This window comes from Lithobates pipiens, unplaced genomic scaffold (assembly GCF_037356315.1).
Source record: "Lithobates pipiens isolate NorthernLeopardFrog02 unplaced genomic scaffold, aLitPip1_a1.2 Scaffold_19, whole genome shotgun sequence".
Lineage (NCBI taxonomy): Eukaryota > Metazoa > Chordata > Amphibia > Anura > Ranidae > Lithobates > Lithobates pipiens.
In genome coordinates this window covers 410,075,812-410,101,909 of record NW_027507764.1, presented here as the reverse complement: position 1 = coordinate 410,101,909, position 26,098 = coordinate 410,075,812, and the positions used below count along the sequence as shown (strand labels likewise).

Here is a 26,098-nt window from a genome sequence, read left to right as displayed (position 1 = left end):
ATTTATAATCTGTGAGGTTGTGTGGGCAGAGCAATCTGTGAGTGTCCCTTCTGCCACTGCAGCACATAGTGTTTGTAGTTCTCAATGGACTTCAAATGTGCTGATCAGCGCACCTGTAGTTCATTCCAACTTTGAAACTGACAATCTGTACAGAAGTATGGGCAGAAAGATGGAGGGAGAGTGTGCAGGACATTACAATACCTTACAGGCTCCTGTGTAAAAAAATAATAATAAATGCAATTTTTTTTACCTGCAAAAATATGTGCATTTATTATTTTTTAGTTAAACGTGAATCTAGTCTTTAAAAAATATCTGATTTTAGTAAATGTAAAATGTATCTGTAAAGAAAACAGTTAGATTTATACTTACCTTGCCTCTGTCTTCCTTGTTGCTGGGCAGGACATTACTATCCTTCTACTATCCTTTTGGGCAGATTCATGGGAAAAGCAGAACAGGCAAAATCTCAAGAGAAGACAATTCAGTCAATTGTACGAGTCGCAGTTTGCAAGATTTTGCCTACTCTGTAATCTCTAGGATCGTGCCTGTAGAAATGTGACATTACAAATGGTGTAAACTACAGGCATACCCCACTTTTAAGTACACACACAATGGGGTTTATTTACTAAAGTTGGAAAGTGCAAAATGAGGCTCACTTCTGCATAGAAACCAATGAGCTTCCAGGTTTTATTACCAAAGCTTAATGGAACAAGCTGAGGTTAGAAGCTCATTGGTTTCTATGCAGAAGGGAGCTTAATTTTGCACTTCCCAGCTTTAGTACATAAACCCCATTGTGTACTTGGTATGCCTGTATGTGCATATTTATGGATGTGACATGCTTTCTGCTTCTTATTACCATGGACGCATATGCGCACCATATAGGTGGTAAAGCCCAGTATGTGGTCAGCAACAGGTTAATGATCTTAACCTACCTTTCACAGTACTTGCCCTCATATCCAGAAAGACAGGCATCACAGCGGAAATCATCAATACCTTCTAGCACACAGGTTGGGCTAAAACTGAAAAAGAATAAATCAATAGTTAATACAAATATAACAAGTCATAAAAAAGTATAAATGAGAGAAAGAGAGAGAGAGAGAGACATAGAAGAGAGAGAGGGGGGAGAAGAGAAAGATAAGAGGTGGGATAGATGGGGTGGGGGGGGGGGAAAGAGAAGAGAGAGAGAGAGAGAGAGAGAGAGAGAAAGAAGGTGAGAGAGGTGGGGGAGGGTGAGGGAGAGAGAGAGGGGTTCAGAGAGAGAGAGACAGAGAGAGAGAGAGAGAAATGAAGCATATATGTGATGTTATAAGGGGAAATAGAGAAATGCCTATTATCAGCCTGTAAATGCAGACATAATCTTGCAGGACTACAGTCTGTCCAATGTTGCCCATATAATGACCAAAAATAGCCACATTAATATGCAAATAATCTGTAAATCCAAATGTACTGTTTATTAAATCTGCATTATTTGGATGGGCAATAATAAAAACAAAGAAACAAATGTAAAAAAAAATAAACTAAAGTTTATATGTATTCACCTACTATGATAATGCAGCAAAACATATACAGGCAAAACATATACAGGCATACCCCACTTTTAAGTGTTCCCTTCACATGCACACTGTATACAATTGTTTGCACATTTTAAGTATTTGCGGGGCCGCATTTGCCATAATGGCACCTTTGGGCCCATGCCATGATGTCACATCAAGTTTTTTTCACTATACTTGTTTCCCTCAAACTCCCACTTGTTGCTGCCCAATGTATATGTGGATAAATAAACCCCATTGTGTACTTAAAAATGGGGTATGCCTGTATTTTAAAAATATGTCATTAAAAATGTAAATATGTGGCATTAATACATGATATAATCACAGAAAGCAGACATACATATGGAAAAGATCCTACCTGTTAGAGTTTCCTTTGGGACAGGCACACAGTGAGCAATCGGAGATTGATCCCGTCACCTTGCCATAGTAACCGGATGCACAGACGTGACAGTGGTGTCCTGCAGTATTATCTCTGCATCCCTGTTATGTGTAAAAATAGATATATAAAACTGACATAGTCTACAGATGGATACAACTGACATATTCTACATGTTCCCTTCACATGCACACTGTATACAATTGTTTGCACATTTTAAGTATTTGCGGGGCCGCATTTGCCATAATGGCACCTTTGGGCCCATGCCATGATGTCACATCAAGTTTTTTTCACTATACTTGTTTCCCTCAAACTCCCACTTGTTGCTGCCCAATGTATATGTGAAAATCCAGTGGTAAAATAGATGTGTGAACAAATGCAAGTCTATTTTATTCAGACCCATTTCTGTCCCCTCTGGCTGTGAGCTGCATGTACACTATGTGATCAGCTCTTTCTCTTAATAACAGGAGATGGCATAGGGTAGATGGCCTGCCAGGTGCTCTGGGAGAAGTACACACGGGGTGAATTCACTTACTAAGTGTGGGCTGAAAGGTAGCAAAAAAATTAACTCTGACCACATGAACTAAGAAGAGGACAGTGAAGGAGCTGTGTGGTGATCTGTACAGCTGTAGAGTACATAACGCAGACCACATATTCGTGGTTACCCCGATTTTGATAGGGACTTGCGCACACTTCTGCTCCGACTGCCTAGACGTTCCCTCCTGCAGATGTCTGGGACATGTGACAGGTCCCAGAAGACTTTGGGGCAGTCACAGAGTGCAGCGCCGCTTGTGCATGTGCAGTGGGCACCCAGCTGTGAAGCCTCAAGCTATCACAGCCAGATGCCCAGAGAGAGGACATATCGCTGAATCGTGGGGCAGGTGAGTGGCTGTTTACTAAAAGTCATCAGCTAAAGCTTTTGTAGCTGCTGACTTTTAATTTTTACATAGGAGACTGAGCTCCTCTTTAACTACTTTACTAATCATACCCTTTTAGTTTTGCTGAGTGTTCTGTACTGTACAAGACCTGCTCTTTATCAAGGTCATGATCAATCATAATATATTTCAAGAATTTCTTTATCAGATATAATCCAAAACTAAGCCCACATATCAACTAATTGTTGCTTGAAATTGCACCTTTAGCATAAATCAGATGGTAAATATGCAGAGCAGCACACATTTCTCTATTATTCAGTTGTATGTCAATTACTATTTAAAATTAGTCAAATGCCCAATCTCATTTATTAATATTATCATACAAGATTATATGGCACCATCAGATTGTTCAATAAATAAAGGAAGACAGTATATTAACAATTCAATTCTAGGCATAAAGGTACAGAGGACCCTGATCCTGAAATCTTACAATCTAAAAGGGGGCAAGTGATCCAAAAGGTAAAAACAATGAGACTGAGATTCCAATAAGCAGCAGCGGCACCTGCGTACTTTCACACTAGAGGGTTATTTCAAATATGGTTTCTCTACAGTACAATTTAAAATATTGTTTAGATTTACCCTTTTATTGCATATTCATTTTTATAACTTAAAGATGATTGTACAGAGATTGTACATTTGTATTGTATTATGTATAGCTAGGTTTAAATTATAAATATCTTACTAGAGTTACAGTATGAATTTTTATTGTCCTACACACTCAACTCATTTTCCATATGTTAGGGCAATGTTTCTCAACACCAGTCCTCAAGGCGCCCTAACAGGTCACGTTTTCAGGATTTTCTTCAGATGAAACGGCTGTGGTAATTACCAAGGCAGTGAAACTGATCAAATCACCTTTGCAAAATAATGGGAAGCCTGAAAACATGACCTGTTGGGGCGCCTTGAGGACTGGAGTTGAGAAATACTGTGTTAGGGTACAATGAATGCAAAGATAACACAATTAATCCTGTTCGCATCCAACAAACATAATTTTTTCTATAATACCAGATATACAGTATGTGAAAATATTTCAACAGATGTATTTGTAATATATTACAGGCTGAACCCAGATGCCATGAAATAAGAAGGTGGGTATATCAGTATATTTCATGAGGTTGTGCTGTATATTCCCTGCTTCCAATTACTGGGAAAGTAGGTAAAGCTGATAATGAAATATATTCATTGCAACAGTTCTCAGTTTAAATTAGTATCCTGCCTTTTATGTTAAAATACATATTAATAATTCTATAATAAAGGAAACCTACCAGACATTCTCCGGTATCTGCATCACAGATTTCACTGTGGTTACTGCACTGACAAGGTACACATGGAGCAATGAAAGGCCGTGGTCCTTGTACATTTAATTCTGTCACTTTCTCTCTGTAGTAGCCAGGTGCACACTCCTGATATAGTGAAGAAGATAAACAATGCTAAATAAGACAGATCTATTATCTCCTGACCAAAAGCAAATGAATGAGGAATGCAGATCACCTGGCATGAAAGGCCTGCATAGCCAGGCGGGCATTCACAGATCTCTATAAGATGAGACTTTTCACGTCCAGAATGCATTTCTGCTGCCTCCACTGCAATGTCCATCGAAATATTCGATATCCTAAAAGTTGTGAGAGACAATATTTTGTAGAGAGTTTTTTTTCTATCATCAACTAAAAATGGTATTCACATAGACTGTATAGTACATACAAACACAAACACATATACTACATTGCAATAAAAACTGACTTCAGGGATACTATTATAAGGATCTGCCTGATTTGATTTTAGGTCTTGCGTCTTTCTCCTAACAGTGCAGTCAACTAAGTCAGTCTTTTTGACCTTTCTCTGCCAACAGTTTACCAATGTCTGCCTCTTTTCTTTCCTCACCTGTATCTGATTTTATAACTCCCTAGGTTTTTTGTAATGATTACTCAAGGATTTCTGAGAACATTTCATGGAATTTCCTACAGCCAAGCCCACTTTTTTTACAGTAAATGCAGGGATGCTTTAGGCTTTGAGTCTTGGCCTGGTTTCTGCGTACAATGTACAAGGCAGAATTTCTGTCTTGTACGTTGTACTTACCATCTCACCTCGGCTCTACTGATGGTATAAACTCTTGTCTGAGAATTTGCTATTAGTGGTGCAAACCTAGGTTCATAACGAGGGAATATCATGCAGGGGAACCCATTTTACTTTCAGGATATCCATAGTAAATACCTGGCTCTTCAACATCCAGACAGATCTCACTTCTAATGGATCCACACTACTCTGTGACAAAGAATCTCTAAGTTCCCAGCCTTTGACTAGTGGCCCCTTGCTGATCATTTCAGCAAAACCCTAATGCCGCGTACACACAACCGGACTTTTCGACGGACTAGGTCCCACAGTCTTCCCGACGGACTTTCGGCAGAGGTCCGACAGACTTTCTGAACGAACGGACTTGGTCACACATGACCGGACTAAGTCAGTTCGAAAGTCCATTCATTTGAACGTGATGACATAAACAGGACTAAACAAGGAAGTTCAATAGCCAGTAGCCAATAGCTGCCCTTGCGTCGTATTTGGTCCGTCGGACTAGCACACAGACTAACGGTTTTTCAGATTTTTAGTCCGTCGGACTTGAGTCCGTTGGATAGATTTGAAACATGTTTTATTTCTAGGTCCATCAGACTTTTGGGGAAAAAAAGTCCGCTGGAGCCCACACACGATCGAATTTTCTGACAGATTCCAGTCCGCCGGACCAAGTCTGCCGGAAAGTCCAATCGTGTGTATGCGGCATTACTGGTTGTTACAAAGTCAAAAATAGTTTACAGTTTGCTAGGAGTATCCCTCATTTAATCTTAGTGTTCACCTGCTCATCCCTCAATTCATTGATGCTAATAGGATAAAGCCAAAAATAAGTTATTTAACAGGCCAAGTGCAGTTTAAAAAATAACTACTTTAATAGAAAAACTATCAACAATGAAAAAGTAAAAATGTATCCACATTCCCCAACCCTAATAAAAATAAAAACACCTTACCCCATGGTCTGGACCTAACTCATAAAACAGTATAATGAAAATCAGAAGTAGTCTATGCATTTCCTTTCCATACTGGCAGAGTGCATAACAACGTTTGAGGATACGAAGAAATAAATTGTTGTTACAATGTAACAGAGCAACTTCTCACCATGATAATTCTGGATGTTGACTAGTGATCCTATTACCCAACAAGCTGATAACCTGCTCAACAAATATTGTCAACAGGTTTAAAATGGTAGGTCGCCAAAAGCCACAATGTAATATGATAAAGATAGAATAGACAAAGAAAAGTGAATCTTGCTTCTGATTTAATAAATCAATCTTGAAGTGCATGTCATATTGTATACACTTTCTATATAGTCCACAGATTACTGCTGAAGACTGCCTCTTATTTCTGTTTATGTCAGTGAAAGGAAGACTGTAACTGTATTTGGTCTTAAAAGATTCTGCTGACTCTAAGTTTCCTGTGTTAGCTAACAAAATTATACATTATTGTTTTCTCTACTGATACGGATAAACTGCAAGCAGCATGTGAAAATCGCAATCACTTCTCTAATTGTAAGTTAGAGCATGTATCTAAGTATAGACCTACCTGCTCTGTTGTAATCCATAGCCATATGATGCTTTTATAAGTATGTAATCAAGTTTGCTTAGAACTGACATGAACTCCATCCTTGTAACTGACTCATCAGATACAGAATTATGATATTTCCAGTCTTCCTACAGAAGAGAACAGAAAAAAAAGCACACCAGATGAAAATATTTGTCATCTATGATTGTTCGTGTCCTGGGGGGGGGGGGGGGGGTAATTTTAAAAATTATTTGGCAATATGTGGTTTACCTTTGGGATAAATTAGAGTGGAGACTGCAAGCCAGGCCATCTCATCCACATCAGTGCCTGACCTCACAAAAGAGCTTCTAGAAGAATGATCAAACATTCCCATAGACACACTCCTAAACCTTGTGGACAGCCTTCCCAGAAGAGTTGAAGCTGTTTAGCTATAATAGGTGGGTCAGCTAAATATTTAACCCTATGGACTAAGACTGGGATGCCATTAAAGTTCATGTGCGTGTAAAGGCTGGCATCCCATTACTTTTGACAATATAGTGTATATGTTTTTTTTGTATTCCCCTCCCCCACCCATTTTTTTCCCTCCTGGGTGACCCCATGATTCTTTAATTAATTGTACAATTTTTCCTTTTGTATGTAATTAAAATATATGTAATATAGCTGTTATAATATTGGCTTTTATTGGTACAATAATGTATGTATGTATCATTCATGAGTTATAACATCACAAAGCCTTAAAAAAAAAATTGGATCCTGAGGAAGCCTGTACTGGGCAAAACTATGCTTCATTATTGTTTCACATAGTGATGTTTCTATTATGCGCTTAAAGCGCTGACAGTATGTGTTTAAATTTAAACATTTATATTGTATAAAAAAATAAATTACTCTTTTATCAACACAATTTATGTTGTTTAGGTTGTATTGTTAGGCACGTCAAATCCCCCTTTCCCCTAATCTCTCTGATGGAAAGACATTGGGACATTTTTTCCCTATATTTCTTTGTGGACTTCTCTTTGTATAAGCTTTGTGCATAATGGGCATGGAGTGTGTTTGGGTGACAGGGACAAATTATGTAAATATTTCACAAATAATTGTCCTAAAATATTATGCAATCTTATAAAGTGTAAAAGTAATTTACAAAAACAGTTACTATGAGTAAGCTACAAAGGTAGAAATTAAGAAAAATGTATAAACAAGATTATATATAGTATAGACCATCAGGTCATCTGCAATATAAAACTAAAGCTAAATCCATATTTACCTCTTTGAAGCTAACTTGTATCTCAGTTCTCACTCCATTTGCTGGGTTTGGTTTGGTCATGTAAAGAACTTGTTTACTGAGATGTCCACCTTTCATTATAATGTGAGGCTCAAAATCTGAAGGACCAGACTCCCCCAGTGCATAATATGTAACAACATACTTCAGAAGGCCACCATATGCCAATGTCTGTAAATAAATAACACACAAATATTATAATATATATATATATATATATATATATATATATATATATATATATATATATACACACACACACACACACACACACACACACAAATATACTGTATGAGAGTTATGAAATAAACATAATTATATGATTCTGACACTGGCACACTGGCAATAATAATATGCTAGAGATTAATCATATTTTGCATTTGTTGACTCCAGAATATTGTCCCAGAGCAGGAGCAAATATGAATGGTGTGCATTTCTAAATGTATCCAGTAATAAAGTGAATGGTTTTATTCCAATTCCCAAATAAATATTACTTAAAGTGGAACTTAAAGTGATAGTTAAAAATAACAAACATATTATACTTATCTGCCCTGTGTAATAGTTTTGCACAGAACAGCCCAGATCCTCCCTTTTTTTTGGGTCTCTCTTCAGTGCTCCTGGCCCCTCTCTCCTGGTGAGTGCCCTCACAGCAAGCAGATTGCCAAAGGGGGCACCTGAGCCAAGCCACATTTTAGTGTCCATTTAGACTTGGAGCTGTGGCCTGGCCCCACCCCCTTTCTCTCCTCATTGGCTGACTGACTTTGACTGACAGCATCGGGAGCCATTGGCGCCACACTGCTGTCTCAGCCAATGAGGAGGGGAGTCCTGGGAAGCTGAGACAATCCTACAACAATGCTGGATCTAGAGGGACCTCAGGTAATTATCAGAGGGGCTGATTGGGCTGCTGCACACAGAAGGCTTTTTATCTTAATGCATAGACTGCATTAAGATAAAAAAAAACTTCTGCCTTTACAGTCAATTTAAGGCAGTGGCGGTTACTCCATTAGGGGCGCAGGTGTGCCCCCCCAATCCATGCACTTGGCCCCTAATCTACATGCAGGGCGCTGGTTGTGTGTATTTCAATTTTTCTTTCAAGCACATGATTAGAGCCTGAGGCTCTAATTGGCTTCAAAAAAGACACAGAGCACTGCGCCCTTAGCCCACTCAGTTGTATGACAATAACAAATTAATATTCGCTATTGTCTTCCTGCTTCTCCTCCAGGCCAATCAGGAAGCGGGTCATAAGAACCGATTGGCCCAGAGCAGAAGTGACCGTATTGGCTGCTGAGGAGACGCAGGAGGAAGCCACCAAGGAGAAGACACAGGGGGAAGCCGTCGAAGCAGGGGGGAGGGATTTTGACTGATGGACCAACCGACCTAACGGGGGGGCTCCCAAAAAATGGAGCACCAGTCGCCACTGCTTTAACCCCCCTGACGGTATTCCCGAGTCTGGCTCGGGGTGGAATTTTTATACCAAAAGCGGTAACCCCGAGCCAGACTCGGGACCGCATCGCTGGATCCATTTACTGGACATTTACTTACCTTCTCCCTCGGATCCAGCGGTGTCCCCGCGCTGTACGAGCGAGCCGTGTCTCGTTCGATCTATCACGGAGCTGATCTCCATGCCCTGCGAGCGTTGCGACGCACGGGGACGGAGATCGGCGACAAATTCAAAAAGTGAAACACACAGTATACATACAGTATAATGTAATCTGTAAGATTACATTATACTGTATGTAATAATTTCACATCCCCTTTGTCCCTAGTGGTCTGCCCAGTGTCCTGCATGCAGTTTTATATTATAAAAACTGTTCTTTCTGCCTGGAAACTGGAGATTGTCCATAGCAACCAAAACTTTCACTTTACAGCAAAAATGATTTTAGACCAGCTAGAAAACAGTGATAATAAATTGTAATCACTTGCAGAACTGAGTGATTGTGATTTGTGGGGAGATCCGTCATCAAATATTGAAAAGTAATGACAGTGACAATTCCGCAACTGAGCAAATTTCAGTGTTTTTGATTTGATTACATTATTGAATAATTTTTATTATTGTTATATTATTATTTGGTACAATTATTTATAATTATTTATTATATTATAATTTATGATTTAATTTTTCAAACTTTATCATACCCGGGATGTCCGCTAGACTCTGGTTTGGACAGATTTAAGTGAGTTATTGCTAAGAATTACAGGACTACAATATAAAACGTCAAATTTTCATGCAAAATAATTGTACCGCTTTTAGCACCTAAAATCCAAAATAATCGTACCGCCAGGGAGGTTAAGGTGTTTTTTTGCAATGCTTGTCCTTCAACTAGAAATTTACTTTTTTAAAGGAAATTGTTCTGATAAATATATGGTTGTTATTTATGACCTGTTCTGAAAATGCTACTTCCCAAGCCCTTGTATTGACTGATTTCAATACTTTTTCAGACATTGAAAGTTTAAATGTAGTCAAAAATATAATGGCAACTGCCAAAAGATGCAGCATAGCATCGGCAAAGAGCAAAGAGACAAGCAAGGATGAAGCACAGCTAAACATATATTTTATCTCTCTATCAGACTGGACCTTGTATACTGAAAGCCTAGGTCTTTATTCCTGGTACCTTCACACATGAGAAACGTTTATGACAGCAATACAATACACAAAATATGATTTCACCTTACCTTTTCACCCAGGAACTGTGCAGGTAATTGCCAATAAAATATATCTGATAAAAAGTGTTGCCGTATCACTGATCCATCTAGTAACATGTCAACAGCCTCAGAAAAAACACCATTTATAGTTCCATTCATATCATTCAGAGAAACTACACGGAGCAAAGACTGATCTGGAACCAAGGTGATCTAAAATATAAGACATTTAAAATGTAACAAGTACCCATTTATCAGATAAGAAATACAATAATTATATAGAAAAATGCATTTAAATCCAAAGCATTGTAAGCAAACTCTTTGCCGCATTTATGTTAGTGAAATGTGCAATGACTTTGTGAAATGCAAAAGTTTTACAGCTTCATGTGACCTGTATGATAAATCTGAGGTTTTCACTGTGCAAATGAACTAAGAGCTACTTAGATGGCCATAATCTGTTATACATATCATTTATCAGATAATCTAGCCATTTCTAAAAGGTGGTCACATTTATAACAGGTGCTTATAAATTAAAACTTATACTAGTTCTGCCCCACCCTATTAGATTGTAAGCTCTTCTGAGCAGGGTCCTCTTAATCCTCTTGTATTTTATTGTATTGTAACTATATTGTTTCCTTTTATATTGTAAAGTGCTGCGTAAACTGTTGGCACTATATAAATCCGGTATAATAATAATAATAGTTCTAATAGGAACTATAGTTTGATTTCCACATCGGGGGGCGTGACCGGATGTCAGGGTGAGAGGTCGCGGCGGGCTCAGACCTACCGCTCGCTCCAGAGACTAATGCTGCCAAGGTAGTGTGGAGGAGGAGGAGGGAAGGAGAAGCCGAGCGTTGAGGAGCCGAAACGAGGGGACGCTGTGAAGCTGTGACACCACGAAAGCGAGAGTAACGGTACACTCGGTTGACCGAACGGCGCAACAGTGGAGATATGTGGAGGTCGCCATAGGAAGCTCTCCCATAGAGGAACATCGATCCCCACGTAAGAAACCCTGTGAGAGAGGGACTCAAAGCGAAGGGAGGGATTGAGCGATACCCCCCCCCCCCCCCCCCCCCCGGTGGAAGAGACGTAAGACCTGAAGGTATGACTAGGAAAAGGGGGGTGGAGGAGGCGACCACACATAATGGATCACAAACATTACGTAGTTCCAAAGATAAGGCTGGCCACTCGACCGGGCTGACAGGCGTTGCTGCTGCTGCCGCCGCTTCTAAACTGGAGCGATATGCCCATACGCCTAATCAGACCCCAAACCAAACACCTAAAAAGAACGTGCAAGTCGGAGAGGGGCGGCCGCAGAGTACTGCAGCCGTGCAAACGGTCGGAAGGAAAAGCCAGGGCTTGACGACCGAAATAGAGCCGACAAGCTTAAACAAAGCAATATGTGTGGCAGTCCGGTCGGACACTACGGGTGTAATGGGTGGAATATCGGAAGCACAAGCGTCCGTGAGTAATCTCTCCTTGGAGAGGGGGACTGGACGGGACACTGAGATAAGTACAGAAGGAGAAATTTGGGCAAAAGGTAAAGAACCATCACTAAAAGAAATTCTTTCTGCGGTGAATACATGTAAATTATCATTGGATGATGTATCAGACCAATTAAAGCAGATAAGAGAAGATGGGATAAATCTTAAAAATGAAGTACAGAAAACTGCGGCCCGTATATCAGATATGGAGGAGAGAGTCAGCCAGGTGGAGGATGAAGTACTCCCGTTGAAACAGGAGATGCAAATGATGAAGGGCCAGTTAAATTTGTGTATGGCTAAAATGGACAATATGGAAAATATTATACGCAGGAAAAATATCAGAGTTTTAGGTGTCCCGGAGAAAAGTGAAGGCAATAATCTTGCTGAATTTATGGAAATATGGATAAAGGATAAAGTAGGGAGTGAGAAGCTATCAAGATTTTTTGCAATTGAAAGGGCGTATAGAATTCCGTTTAGGATGGTGGAAGGAAGAAGTCATCCTAGACCCATAATCATCCAATTGCTGTCCTATAGAGATAAAGTTGTTATCCTTCAAAGAGCAAGAGAACTGCGTAACCTTGAATATAATGGGATAAAGATTTCATTGTATCCGGATTTTTCCCCAGAGCTGCAAGGACAGAGAGCCAAGTTCATAGAGTGCAAAAAGAAATTGCAGTCTTAGGCCGCGTACACACGCGCGGACTGTTCGCCCAACCTTGTTCGGCAAACAGTTTGTCAAACAGTCCGCTCAAAATTTGCATGAGCGGACTTGCCCACACACGAGCGGACTGTTTGACGAACAAGGTTGGGCAAACAGTTCGCTCAACTTTTGAAATGAGCGGACTCGCCCACGTAAGGAGGAGGCAAATCCGCCCATTTCGAGCGCGTGTACAGGTAGGCGGGGCCCGCGAAGGAGACGTCGCGGGCTCCGCCGCCTGGAATGGGCTTAAAGGGGAACCCCAACGCCGAAAAAAATCGGCGTGGGGGTTCCCCCCAAGTCCACACCAGACCCTTGTCCGAGCACGCTACCCGGCCGGCCAGGAAAGGGGGGCGAGCGAGCGCGCCCCCCCTCCTGAGCCGTACCAGGCCGCGTGCCCTCAACATGGGGGGGTGCCTTGGGGAAGGGGGGGCCGCGCGGCCCCCCCACCCCAAAGCACCTTGTCCCCATGTTGATGAGGACAAGGGCCTCTTCCCGACAACCCTGGCCGTTGGTTGTCGGGGTCTGCGGGCGGGGGGCTTATCGGAATCCGGGAGCCCCCTTTAAGAAGGGGGCCCCCGGATACCGGCCCCCCACCCTATGTGAATGAGTATGGGGTACAATGTACCCCTACCCATTCACCTGTGAAATAAAGTACAAATAAAAACACAACACAGGGGGAAAAAATATTTTATTGCACAGCCGGGGGTCTTCCGTCTTCGGGGGTCTTCTCGCCGGACTCCTCCGCTATGTGTGTGTAGCTCTTTTGCCAGCGGAGGAGTCCGGCTTTCTTCCTCCCCGCCGCCGGCCTCTTCTCCCGACTTCGGGGGTCTTGTCCCCCTCTTCGGTTCTTCTGCCGGGCCACCGCGCCTGGTCCGGTGGCCCGGTCTTCTGTCGCCGTCTTCCGTTCTTCTGTCGCCGCCTTCGGTTCTTCTGCCGGGCCACCGCGCCTTCTTGTAGCTCTTTTACAGGCGGTGGCCCGGTCTTCTGTCGCCGTCGCCGCCTTCCGTTCGTGTTCTTCTTCTTGTTCTTCTTGTTCTTCTCCAGGCGATGTTGACACGTCGCTCCCTCCGGCCGGAATGCCAGAGCCGCCCTGCGCTGTGACTTATATAGTGACAATGGGGCGGGGTCACATGGTATATGTCACATGGGTTGATGTCACGTGGTGACCCCGCCCCCTTACGATGTCATAGTCCCCATGTGACATCAACCCATGTGACCAACCCATGTGACATATACCATGTGACCCCGCCCCATTGTCACTATATAAGTGACCGCACAGCGCGTCCCCGGCATTCCGGCCGGAGAGCTCGTCGAGTCAACATCTCCAGGAGAAGAACAAGAAGAACAAGAAGAAGAACACGAACGGAAGGCGGCGACGGCGACAGAAGACCGGGCCACCGCCTGTAAAAGAGCTACAAGAAGGCGCGGTGGCCCGGCAGAAGAACCGAAGGCGGCGACAGAAGAACGGAAGACGGCGACAGAAGACCGGGCCACCGGACCAGGCGCGGTGGCCCGGCAGAAGAACCGAAGAGGGGGACAAGACCCCCGAAGTCGGGAGAAGAGGCCGGCGGCGGGGAGGAAGAAAGCCGGACTCCTCCGCTGGCAAAAGAGCTACACACACATAGCGGAGGAGTCCGGCGAGAAGACCCCCGAAGACGGAAGACCCCCGGCTGTGCAATAAAATATTTTTTCCCCCTGTGTTGTGTTTTTATTTGTACTTTATTTCACAGGTGAATGGGTAGGGGTACATTGTACCCCATACTCATTCACATAGGGTGGGGGGCCGGTATCCGGGGGCCCCCTTCTTAAAGGGGGCTCCCGGATTCCGATAAGCCCCCCGCCCGCAGACCCCGACAACCAACGGCCAGGGTTGTCGGGAAGAGGCCCTTGTCCTCATCAACATGGGGACAAGGTGCTTTGGGGTGGGGGGGCCGCGCGGCCCCCCCCTTCCCCAAGGCACCCCCCATGTTGAGGGCACGCGGCCTGGTACGGCTCAGGAGGGGGGGCGCGCTCGCTCGCCCCCCTTTCCTGGCCGGCCGGGTAGCGTGCTCGGACAAGGGTCTGGTGTGGACTTGGGGGGAACCCCCACGCCGATTTTTTTCGGCGTTGGGGTTCCCCTTTAAGCCCATTCCAGGCGGCGGAGCCCGCGACGTCTCCTTCGCGGGCCCCGCCTACCTGTACACGCGCTCGAAATGGGCGGACTTTCCGAGCGGGAACAGTCCGCTCATTTCGAAAGTACAGCGGACAGGCCCACACACGGGCGGACTGTTCGCTCAAACACAGTTTCAGCGGACAGTTTTTCGGAATTTCCGAAAGACTTTGTCCGTCCAACTGTCCGCTGAAACTGTCCGCTGAAAGCCCACACACGAGCGGACTGTCCGCCCAAACACTGTTCAGCGGACAAGGTTGGGCGAACAGTCCGCCCGTGTGTACGCGGCCTTAAAGTGAACTATGCATTGCTTTATCCGGCAAAGTTGAGGGTATCAGCATTTGGGGAAAACACATTTTTTAATAGTCCAGAAGAAGTTAAGTCGTGGTTGGAGGAAAATAAATGTCTGCTGCAACAGAGGGGAATGCTGTAATATGAAAACAGAAAGAAAATGGACATTTTTTATTTTTTTCCTTTTTTTTTTTTTTTTTTTTCCTGGACTAAGAGGGAATGCCCCCATATTGCTCTGTTTGTCTCCCTCCCTCTCTTCTTCCCCCCTTCCCCCCTTTTTTTTTTTTTTTTTTTTTTCCTCTTGGCAGTAATTTGGACTATTTTTTGTTATAGAAATAAGAGTTATGGGAGTGGGTGGGTAGGGTGAGTAGGTGGGGAGGATATATCACCCTGGGAGGTAAAAACGGTCATGTTGGAAGCCCCTTAGAAGGGCCCCAAGTGGGGCATGGGAGGGTTGGGGAGGGGAAAGAAAAAAGGGATGGGGAGTATGAATGGATGAATGATAGCGAGAGAAAGGAGGTTGAAAGGATAGGAAAGGATATAGGTAGGCATGGTAAAGGATTATTAATTGCACAAAAAAAAAATATATATTTAAGTATAAAGTTGATGGGTGAAATTGCATTGAATACGGTGGTCAGGAAAAAGGGCACAAGAAAATGAAATTAAGAGAGGCACAAGGAAATAATATTGCTCAATTTATATAAAATGTGTGTAAAATGTGCATAAGAAATATGGTAAATATGAGATACAAAATATGTGTGGGATTAAAATCTTGGAGCACTGGGAAAAAAGAAATAAGCGAGGGGGAGAGCACGTGTGAAAACACAGAGAAAGCACGTAGAATGGAGAATAAAAGTATGATATTGTGCTTTAGGTTTTAAATATGGGAGTAAGTAGTAAGGTAGGGAACTTCACTAAAAAGGTTAAAATTTGTTCTTGGAATATACGGGGGGTGAAGGAACAGTTGAAGAGACGTGCGTTATTTTCCATGGGGAATATGGGTAATTATGGGATGCTCTGTTTGCAGGAGACCCACCTGGACCGAGATACAATCAGTGTGCTAAGACACAGAAAATATAGGATACAATATCACTCTACATACACTTCCTACTCAAGGGAAGTGAGTGTCTTAATAGATCCTGGGTCGGGCCTAACCTGCAGGCAGAGCATCGTAGATGTTAAAGGGAGATATGTGTTCCTTTTTTGTGGTATAGAAGATAGAGTATGTGTGATTGCAACTGTGTATATCCCACCACCATTTAATGCAGAAATATTACATGAACTGCTGAAGTTTATAAAGGATAAGCCCGGAATCCCAGTCATAATAGCAGGGGACTTCAATATGATAATGGATCAAAAAATAGATAGGTTCCCACAGAAGGTCGGTAGTAGGGAGGGACCTAATGGGTTGTTATTTCAATTCTGTGAAGAAACGGGCTTTGTGGATATATGGAGAAGGTGGAACCCCTTAAAAAAACAGTATTCTTGTCACTCTAAGACGTACTCCACCTTGTCCAGGATCGATATGGTGCTGTGTAATGAAGAGGCGCTGGGGATGGTGGAGAAAGTGGAGTACGAGCCAAGGGGAATTTCGGACCATTCACCGGTAATGTTTTTAATGACAATAGGGAGAGGATGTAGTAGAAGGGAATGGAAGATAAACCCATTTTGGTTAGAACTAATGGATAACATGGAGGGGGTAAAAGAAAATCTAAAAGAATTTTTTAGCATAAATGTGGGATCTACGTCCCTGGGAATAATGTGGGATACCTTGAAAGCCTTCTTAAGGGGGGAACTAATAAAAAAGATATCGCAGATTAAGAAGAATGGGGTAGCAAAGGAAATAGAAGCAAAAGAAAGGATAAGGAGGTCAGAAGAGAGGTATATAAGGGCCCCCTCAGAAGAAAGTTCCAAGGAATGGGAGAAAAATCAGGTAGAATATAAAAGACTTATATGGGAGAAAGAAGAGAAGAAAAGGCAGTTCCAGAGGCAGTCCTTCTTTGGCGAAGGGGAACAAGTGGGGAGGGTATTGTCAATGATTGCTAAATCAAATAGTTCGTCCCCAATAATACCGGCGATATTGGACAGGGAGGGAGGTATGAGGAAGTCAACACCTGAAATAGTGGAAGAGTTTAGAAAATATTATGAGGAACTATATAAAGTTTCAAACTCTGAAGTAGAGGGGGAGATGCAGGAATTTTTTGGGAAAATAACATTACCCAGGCTGTCGGAGGAAGATAGGGAGGGCTTGGAAGCACCATTGACCCTGGAGGAGCTGCAAAAAGTAACAGCAGAAATGACAAATCAGAAAGCACCAGGTCCGGATGGACTGCCGATAGAGATTTATAAAAAATTTGGGGAGATACTTTTACCGGCTCTCCTACAGGTGTTCAATGGCGCTTTTGAAGCGGGACAGCTGCCGCAATCAATGATGGAGGCCACAGTGGTGGTCCTAGCAAAAGAAGGGAAAAACCAATTGGAGACCGCATCATATAGACCTATATCGTTACTGTGTTCAGATGTTAAAATTTTGGCAAAAGTACTTGCAACAAGGGTAAAAAACATAATATCAAAACTAATACATCAGGACCAAACTGGGTTTATCCCAGGGCGGTCCACAAATATGAATGTGAGACGCACCTATTTAAACATTCAGATTCCTTCAGAAAACAAAGGGAATAGAGCAGTTATGTCCTTAGATGCAAAAAAAGCCTTCGATAGTGTGGAGTGGCATTATTTGAGGAGGGTGTTGGCGGAATTTCAATTTGGTCCGAGATTTATGCAATGGATAAGAGTACTGTATACAGGCCCTAGGGCGAAAGTGAGAATAAATGGGGAATGTTCAGAGGGGTTCCATTTGGAGAGGGGGACAAGACAGGGGTGCCCTTTGTCGCCCCTGCTTTTCGCCCTCTCGATGGAGCCTCTGGCTATAGCCTTGAGAGAGGCAAAGGATATCCGGGGGTTTAAAAGAGGGAACGAGGAGGAAAAGGTTGCCTTGTATGCAGACGATGTATTGCTGTTATTAGGGGACACGGGGCCCTCATTGGTGGTGGCAATGACCCTGATAAAAGAATTTGGGTATTTCTCTGGACTTGAAATTAACTGGGAAAAATCTGCCCTCCTACCAGTGGATCCCCTCGATACCCCACTTCCAGTACAGGTATCCCAAATAGAAACAGTTAAACAAATGAAGTACTTGGGAGTGAATATGACGGCAGACCCAAGGCAGTATATAGCAGGGAATTTAGTTCCACTTACGGTATGTCAAAATTAAAACGTAAAATTAGAATATGGAAGAACCTCCCCTTGTGAGTAGCCGGTAGGTGCAACTTAATTAAGATGGTGTGGATGCCTCAAATATTATATGTTATACAAAACTCACCGGTTTGGATTCCAAAATATTGGTTTAAAAAAATGGAAAGTTTGTTTAGAGAGGTGATATGGAAGAACAGTGTGGCAAGAATTAGCTTACAAGTACTACAGAGACCAAGGGAAATGGGTGGGATGGCACTACCTAATATGAGATACTACTTTCTGGCTGCCCAATTACAGTATATGAGGGGAGGTAACCTGGTGGCAGTGACAGGAAGGGGGGGTGGACCCCTGGGGAGGGATACTCCACATAATACGGTCGCGGAAGCCGTGGAAGCCGACTCATTTAGGACCAGCTGCCCCACAGTCCAACTGATGGTAAAGTGTTGGGAGGAGGTAAAAGTAATATTGGGGTATAGAGGATATACAGAATTCTCACCAATATGGGAAAATAAAAATTTAGAGGAAATTAAGAAAATGGGGAGATTAGTAGAATGGGATCGGAGTGGCATACACTTCTTAGTACAACTATATAAGGACGGGAGACTGAAAACATTTCAGGAACTAAGGGATGAATATGGGTTACCGGCTTATTACCTCCTTAATTATATACAAATTAAACATGCGTTAGAGGCACAATTTAGAAACAGGAAGTTGGAATGGAGTAAGATGCCTGCACTCAGGAGAATCATAAGCTATAATATATCGAAAGGAGGTATTTCTGAGATCTATAGGTATCTAAAGGGAACAGAACAAGAAGGGGTAATAGAGGAGGAAAAAAAGGCAAAATGGGAAAGAGAGGTGGGCCCAATATCGGTAGAACAGTGGGAAAAGGTTCTGGCATTGGGGGCGAAAGTTTCCTTATCTCCATCAAATAGTATATCTCAAATGTATTTAATCCATAGGGTATATTACACTCCTCTTAAATTGTTTAGATTTGGGAGTAGACAGGATGCAGAATGCCAAAGGTGTGGGGACCGAAGAGGAGATTTAATACATATGATTTGGCGATGCCCAAGATTATATAGATATTGGGTAGGAATAATAGGGGAAATTAATAAAGTGTTTGGGTTATCACTGGAAGTAGAAGCTAAAATCTGTATAATGGGATTGATAGAAGAAGAGGAGGTACGAAGGGATATCCACACAGCGGTCATTAGATGCCTTTTTCAGGGGAGGAAATTAATTGCGTGTAAATGGCAGAGGAGGGAAGCGCCTACAGTAAAGGAATGGATGGAAAGGGTGAAAGATAACATAAAAAAGGAGGAATACATATATAGGAAAAGAGGTAATTATGGGAAGTTTGTTAAAATATGGGGAAAGTGGGGCGAGCAATGAGAAAGGGTGAGTAAGTTGCAAGAGTGATGGATGAAGGAGGGAATGAATGAGAGGTGGGGAGGGGGATGGGAGAAGGGAATGAGTAATTTGTTTAAGTTCGATGTTATTTAAAATTTTCTTTTGTATAAATTGTGAATGGAATATTATTGGCGGAGGGAATGGGAGGGGGAGAGGGTTGATAGGGGGAGGGAGGATGGGAGGGGGGGATAAGGGAAATTTGTCTGTAAGGGGAATTATTGTATGTGATTACTTTGTGGCAATATTTGTAAATTTGAATATAAAGCAAATAAAATAAAAAAAAGTTTAAAGTTTAAAAAAAAATAATAGTTCTAATACATAAAGGTTAAAATAAATATGGAAATCTCTTATGAATTCAGCACTTTGAATAGATGCAGAGAAGAAAAGACTGCAGATAAACAGGTAAAAATTATATAGGATGATTTGTTTCATCTCCTGAGGTGAGGCTCTTCACTGGGCGTTTGTAAAGGTTTACAACCATTTTAAATATTAGCCAAAGTCAGTAAAATAATAACCATAATGTACACTGGGTAGTGACATTAAACAGGCAATAGGCTCAATTCACAAATATTGTAAAATAAGGATAAAGATCTTTATTTTAGCCATGTGAAAATGTAATTTTAAAATCTCATTAGACATAGCAGCAAATAACTGTCATGTTTTTTTGTTTAATTCAATATGCCCGCTTTTCCTTGTAAGCTTTGTGAACTGAGCTTATTTCATTTTAATATTCAGTTTAATTTTAGGTGTAACAATGTAATGACATTTTAGATTGGTACAGCTTTGATTAATTCTAGCCATTTATGCCAGATGAGAATAGGAGGTATAATTTCCTTCCAAATATTGTTTTGATAAAGCAAAAATAGAACTAATATTCTTTTACTCCAGAGATCTGATCTGACTTCTAATGGTATGGAATCAAAATTATTTTGAAAATTTAAGAGTTTAACCACTTGCAGACCGGACCATTTTGCTGGTCAAAGACCAGACCACTTTTTGCGATTCGGCACTGCGTCGCTTTAACTGACAATTGCGCGGTCGTGCGACGTGGCTCCCAAACAAAATTGACGACCTTTTTTTCCCACAAATAGAGCTTTCTTTTGGTGGTATTTGATCACCCCTGCGGTTTTTATTTTTTGCGCTATAAACAAAAATAGAGCGACAATTTTGAAAAAAACACATTATTTTTTACTTTTTGTTATAATAAATATCCGCCAAAAATATATAAAAAAACATTTTTTTCCCTCAGTTTAGGCCGATACGTATTCTTCTACATATTTTTGGTAAAAAAAATCGCAATAAGCGATTATTGATTGGTTTGTGCAAAAGTTATAGCGTTTACAAAATAGGGATAGTTTTATAGCATTTTTATTAATAATTTGTTATTATTATTTTTTTTACTAGTAATGGCGATCAGCGATTTTTATTGTGACTGCGACATTGTGGGGGACCCATCTGACATTTTTGACACATTTTTGGGACCATTGTCATTTATACAGTAATCACTGCTATATAAATGCAGTGATTCCTGTGTAAATGACACTGGCAGTGAAGGGGTTAACCAGTGGGTGGCAGTGTAGGGGTTAAGTGTTCCTAGGGGTGTGTTACTAACTGTGGGGGGGTTGGGCTTTCATTTAGTGAACACTGATCTCTGCTCCAATCACATGGAGCAGAGATCAGCGTCACTAGTTGCTAGGCAGAATGGAGAAATGCTGTTTACACGGCATTTCCTCCATTCGGCCGCTCCGTGAGACAGGGCGGCATTGAATACTGGACGTACCTGTACGCCAATATGCCTGCCCGTGCAATTCTGTCGACGTACATCGTCGTGCGCTGGTCGGGAAGTGGTTAATATGCAGTTTACAAGATGGATGATGTAGGCTCAACAAAATCAATTCTTAATTTAAGACTAGATTTGTGATTTTACTGATGTTACTCCAGGAACTTGTGACAATAAAACCAGAGATGTACTCCTCGCATGCCCATATCTACTTTGTATTTCCAAAAGATGGTGTACATACTGTATACAGTCGTTTTAAATTCAACACTATCTAAATACATTTATATAAAAGCTCTTGGTATTTGAGCAGGTGAGATCAAGCCTTAGTTTGTTCATGAACTTGAAAATTAACAATTTAGAATCGTTGATAATACACTAGAAGAAATTTAGTGGTTTACAGCTGAGTTCATTTAAAAAAATAAGATGGATTTCACAGCCTGTAGTTCTGGATGGAATTCTCAATATCTCTCTGCTTGGATTTCAATTAAAATAAATAAAAAATAAAATAAAAAAGGATTTATATATATATATATATATATATATATATATATATATATATATATATATATATATATATATATATATATATATATATATATATATATATATATATATAGATAGATAGATATATATAGATATAGATAGATAGATAGAAAACTCCTTGAAAGAAAAACACAGCCCATATTACTTTTAGAAATCCACCAGTACTAGAAAGACCCTTGTGGTCTAGCGGCTCCCATTACATGAAAAACAGCATATAAAATCCTCTTTTTTTAGAAATGTGTCTGTGCCCTCTCCACTTTGAAATCTGGGATTTTTTTCTTAAAACCAATATGCAGTTTTGCAATTTCAGAATGCATACTGAATATCTAAAAAGGCAAAATGGAATTTATTGGGAATCAAAGACTACACCCAGTTCACTCCTATTTGAGATAATGCAAAGTTTCTCTAAGTAAATCAATGTTCTGATATTTTCTGATGTTTTTACATAATTCCAGCTGAGTATAGCCTAAACATTTATTTCTCATATTTGCTCTTATCCCTACTCCAAACAACCTGGTAGAAGGTAGTAACACCAAGGGACTAATGCCAGAATGGTACACACATCTTTTATAAAACTGGAGAAAAATCTTCTCAAAAATTAGGTATACAAGGAGATCCACTGGTGGGGATCACCCAGATCTTGTTTCCCTATTTACTAATGCTTACTCAACTATTTATTCTTCATAGCTTATGCCATACCCAAAAAAAATGTTATACAGTGAGCTTGATACTTATACGGTGAGCTTGAGAGCTAACTTTAATGTAGCCAATCCAACAGCCCTTATCGCTTCTCGTCTTTATTTCTATATAATGTTTAAAGCACTATGTCAGTGCACCTGTTTGTGTTTATGCTGTATATCTCTTTGGACCGCAATAACATCACATGATATGAAAGTAAGATATCATTGTAAAGTCAAATTCCATACATGTTTGCATTAGTCTGACATTAAAGTGTTACTAAACCTGCAACAGTAAAATCAGTCTGTATATGCAGTAAAGCATGCTTGTTATACTCGCTGTAGAACCTAAGGGGTTAATCCTCTGCTTTGTAAAAAGGGCTGTTTGATCCTGTATTCTCTGATCCCCCCTTCTTTCACAGTCCCCAATCCATCTGCTGAGAGCACAGAGCCCTAGGAGGCACTCTGCACATGCTCAGTTTGGTGTGTATTGGTAGAAAGTTTTTTTTGGGTGGTGTGTATTGGTAGAAAGTTTTTTTTTTTTTGGGAGGGTGCATGCGATTGGCACAGGATAAATTAGCACTGTCCAGACAGAGGGTCAGGGGTCATGCCGCTGCATAGGACAGTCAGAGGATAATGAAAAGTCTTCCTACAAGCGCTAACCAGTGCTGGGCTGGAAACTGATAGAAGTCACAAAAGTGCTATATACTGCTGATGAGAAAAGGTATTTAGCAATTTATATTTATTACATAATTGCATTTCCATACTCTGTGTACTGTGGGAGACTAGATATTAGACATGTGCATTCGTTATCGTCCGAATGCATTTTCGACCGTATTTCATGGATTTCGTGTTTGTTTTAACAAAACAATAACAAAGACGCAGAATCTGAAATCCGAAAGATCCAAAAAAAAAAAAGGCTTTATTTTCGAATTACATTATCGTTGCGACAACAGTTCAATATAGATAGAAGATTTGACATGATGGTGACAATAGCGATCTGTGTCTATTGAACCTGCGGTTGAACATGCCTAACTTAACTTAGTCCAAGATTATTCGACATAAAGAGAAAAGATTCAACATCATAGATACAATAGTAAAAGAGCTGTTAGTGGTCGCTGCTAGAATGGGTGGGGAAATAAATTAATGATGATGATTAGGGGTGAGCCCGATGTTCAAGTCGAATATGTGGCGTTTGCAGCAAATTTGAAATCCGCGGAACGCCGTTAAAGTCTATAGGGCACTAACATGAAAAACCAAAAGTGCTAATTTTAAAGGCTTATATGCAAGTTATTGCCATAAAAAGTGTTTTGGGACCCAGGTCCTGCCCCAGGGGACATGAATCAATGCAAATAGAAGTTTTAAAAACTGAAGTTTTTTTGGGAGAGCAGTGATTTTAATAATGTGTAAAGTGAGACAATAAAAATGAAATATACCTTTAAATATCACGCATGGGGGTGTCCTTAGTATGCCTGTAAAGTAGCAAATTTTTCGAACAATACCACAGCAAAATTATATTTCTAAAGGAAAAAATTCCATTTAAAACTACTCGCAGCTGTAATGAATTGTCGGGTCCCAGTAATATAGATACAAATCATTGAAAAAAACATCATGGGTCCCCACCCCCAGTCCATTACCAGGCCCTTTGGGTCTGGTATGGTTATTAGGTGAACACCATACGCAAATGAAAAAAAAAATCGTGTAGGCGTGCCCCCCAAATCCACATCAGGCCCATCAGGTCTGGTATGAACTTTAACGGGACCCCGAGGCAAAATTGAAAAAAAATGGCGTAGGGCCCCCCCCCCAAAAAAAAATCCATACCAGACCTTTATCCAAGCAGGTAACCTGGCAGGGAGCACAGAAAAGGGGGGGTGAGAGAGTGCCCCCCCTCCTGAACCATACCAGGGCACATGCCCACAACATGGGGGGGATGCTTTGGGGTCCCCCCAAAACACCTTGGCCCCCTGTTGATGGGGACAAGGGCCTCGTCCCCACAAACTTGCCTGGTGGTTTTGGGGGTCTGTGAGTGGGGGGCTTATCATAATCTGGAAGGCCCTTTAACAAGGGGACCCCCAGATCCTGCTCCCCCCATGTGAATGGATTTCGGGTACATTGTACCCTACACATTCACCAAAAAAGTGTCAAAATTTTAAAAATGACAGTAGACAATTTGGGACAAGTCCTTTATTAAAAAATAAAAACTGTCCTGCGATGTCCACTCATCTTCGATCACAGCGTCTGACGACCCAATAAAAAAAAAACAGAAACAACTCTGCCTCCTTGGGAGGCTCCTGCTGACTGAAGCCTCCTCACGATTACAGCTGTTATATAGCTGAGAGCGGGGCCACCCGGTGACGTAAATGCCTCTTCTGAAATTACGCAATGTCATGTAATGTCAGAGGGTGCGGGGTCACCCGTTTACGTCACCGGGTGGCCCTGCCCTCAGCTATATAACTGCTGTCATCGCTAAGAGGCTTCAGTCAGTTGGGAGCATTTTTTTAATATGTACATCTTGCCTCCTATATTTAACCGGATAGATAAAACATACTCTATAGAACGTTACTTACAGGAATGCGTACAAAGTCCTCAACTTCTGCACATAGCTGAGACACTCCAGAGCAGAAACACGGAGAACAACCAAGAGGGTTTTCAGCATGCAGGGCAAAGGTTCCACCTGTACATTCATTGCAATAACTACCGATCACATTGGCCTGAAACACAAAAACACATTAAAAGAACAATATTTCAGTTATAATATTAATAACAAATGTTGCTAATTAACTACTACAGATTAGGCCAGATTTCAGGAGACCTCATGTCCAAACAGGCATGAAAATGCTAAATAGCTTAACTTCTAACTGTATGCAGCCTAACACAGATATACTTCTATGCGGGATGATAAGGCAAAACATAACAATGGGAAACAGGTTCAATGAATCAAAGAATCTTTAAAAATTATTATAATGAGTGAAAAATAGAATGTTAAAAAAAACATTATTATGAGTAAAAATCTGTCAAGATCTGCAAAAATAATCATGCTATTATCATATATGCAGCAAAGTAAGAGCTAAAGCTCCCAAATCAGCACGGAGCATAAGCTTTGAAAGAAAACACACTGTAATACTTTGCACACTATTTGTTTTGATGCTTCTAAAATGTTAAATTGGCATTTATTTGAAAGCTCAATTGGGCTTTCATCTGCAAAAATATATATTTTTTAAATGTTCCTAGAAATGCAGAGTTCAGAAATATGCCATCATTTGTGGCTATACCTCCTATATATCTATACTTTATCTGAGATTAATGTGGTCAGTGCAGACATTGCATTTCTCAGAACAGTTTATTTGTTTTCTATTAACATTTAAGTGTGGCTCCATAGTGGCAGAAAAAGTTGCTTTCTCTTTTCTTTTACATTTTCATCGGACACAAGGTTTCTTTTCAATTTTA

At 41.2% G+C, this 26,098-nt stretch overlaps 1 protein-coding gene across 1 annotated transcript in view; it reads right to left on the bottom strand.

Annotated features, from left to right (window-relative positions):
- LAMA1 (laminin subunit alpha 1) overlaps nucleotides 1-26,098 on the bottom strand; it is a 227,636-nt gene that overhangs the window by 89,417 nt on the left and 112,121 nt on the right. Inside the window, exons 24-31 of the mRNA XM_077492481.1 lie at nucleotides 25,219-25,362; nucleotides 10,393-10,572; nucleotides 7,705-7,890; nucleotides 6,465-6,592; nucleotides 4,350-4,470; nucleotides 4,124-4,261; nucleotides 1,906-2,027; nucleotides 930-1,016 (exon numbers count right to left, since the gene is read on the bottom strand). Of these exons, the coding sequence (XP_077348607.1) occupies nucleotides 930-1,016; nucleotides 1,906-2,027; nucleotides 4,124-4,261; nucleotides 4,350-4,470; nucleotides 6,465-6,592; nucleotides 7,705-7,890; nucleotides 10,393-10,572; nucleotides 25,219-25,362 (1,106 nt within the window). The remainder of the gene's footprint in view (nucleotides 1-929; nucleotides 1,017-1,905; nucleotides 2,028-4,123; nucleotides 4,262-4,349; nucleotides 4,471-6,464; nucleotides 6,593-7,704; nucleotides 7,891-10,392; nucleotides 10,573-25,218; nucleotides 25,363-26,098) is intronic.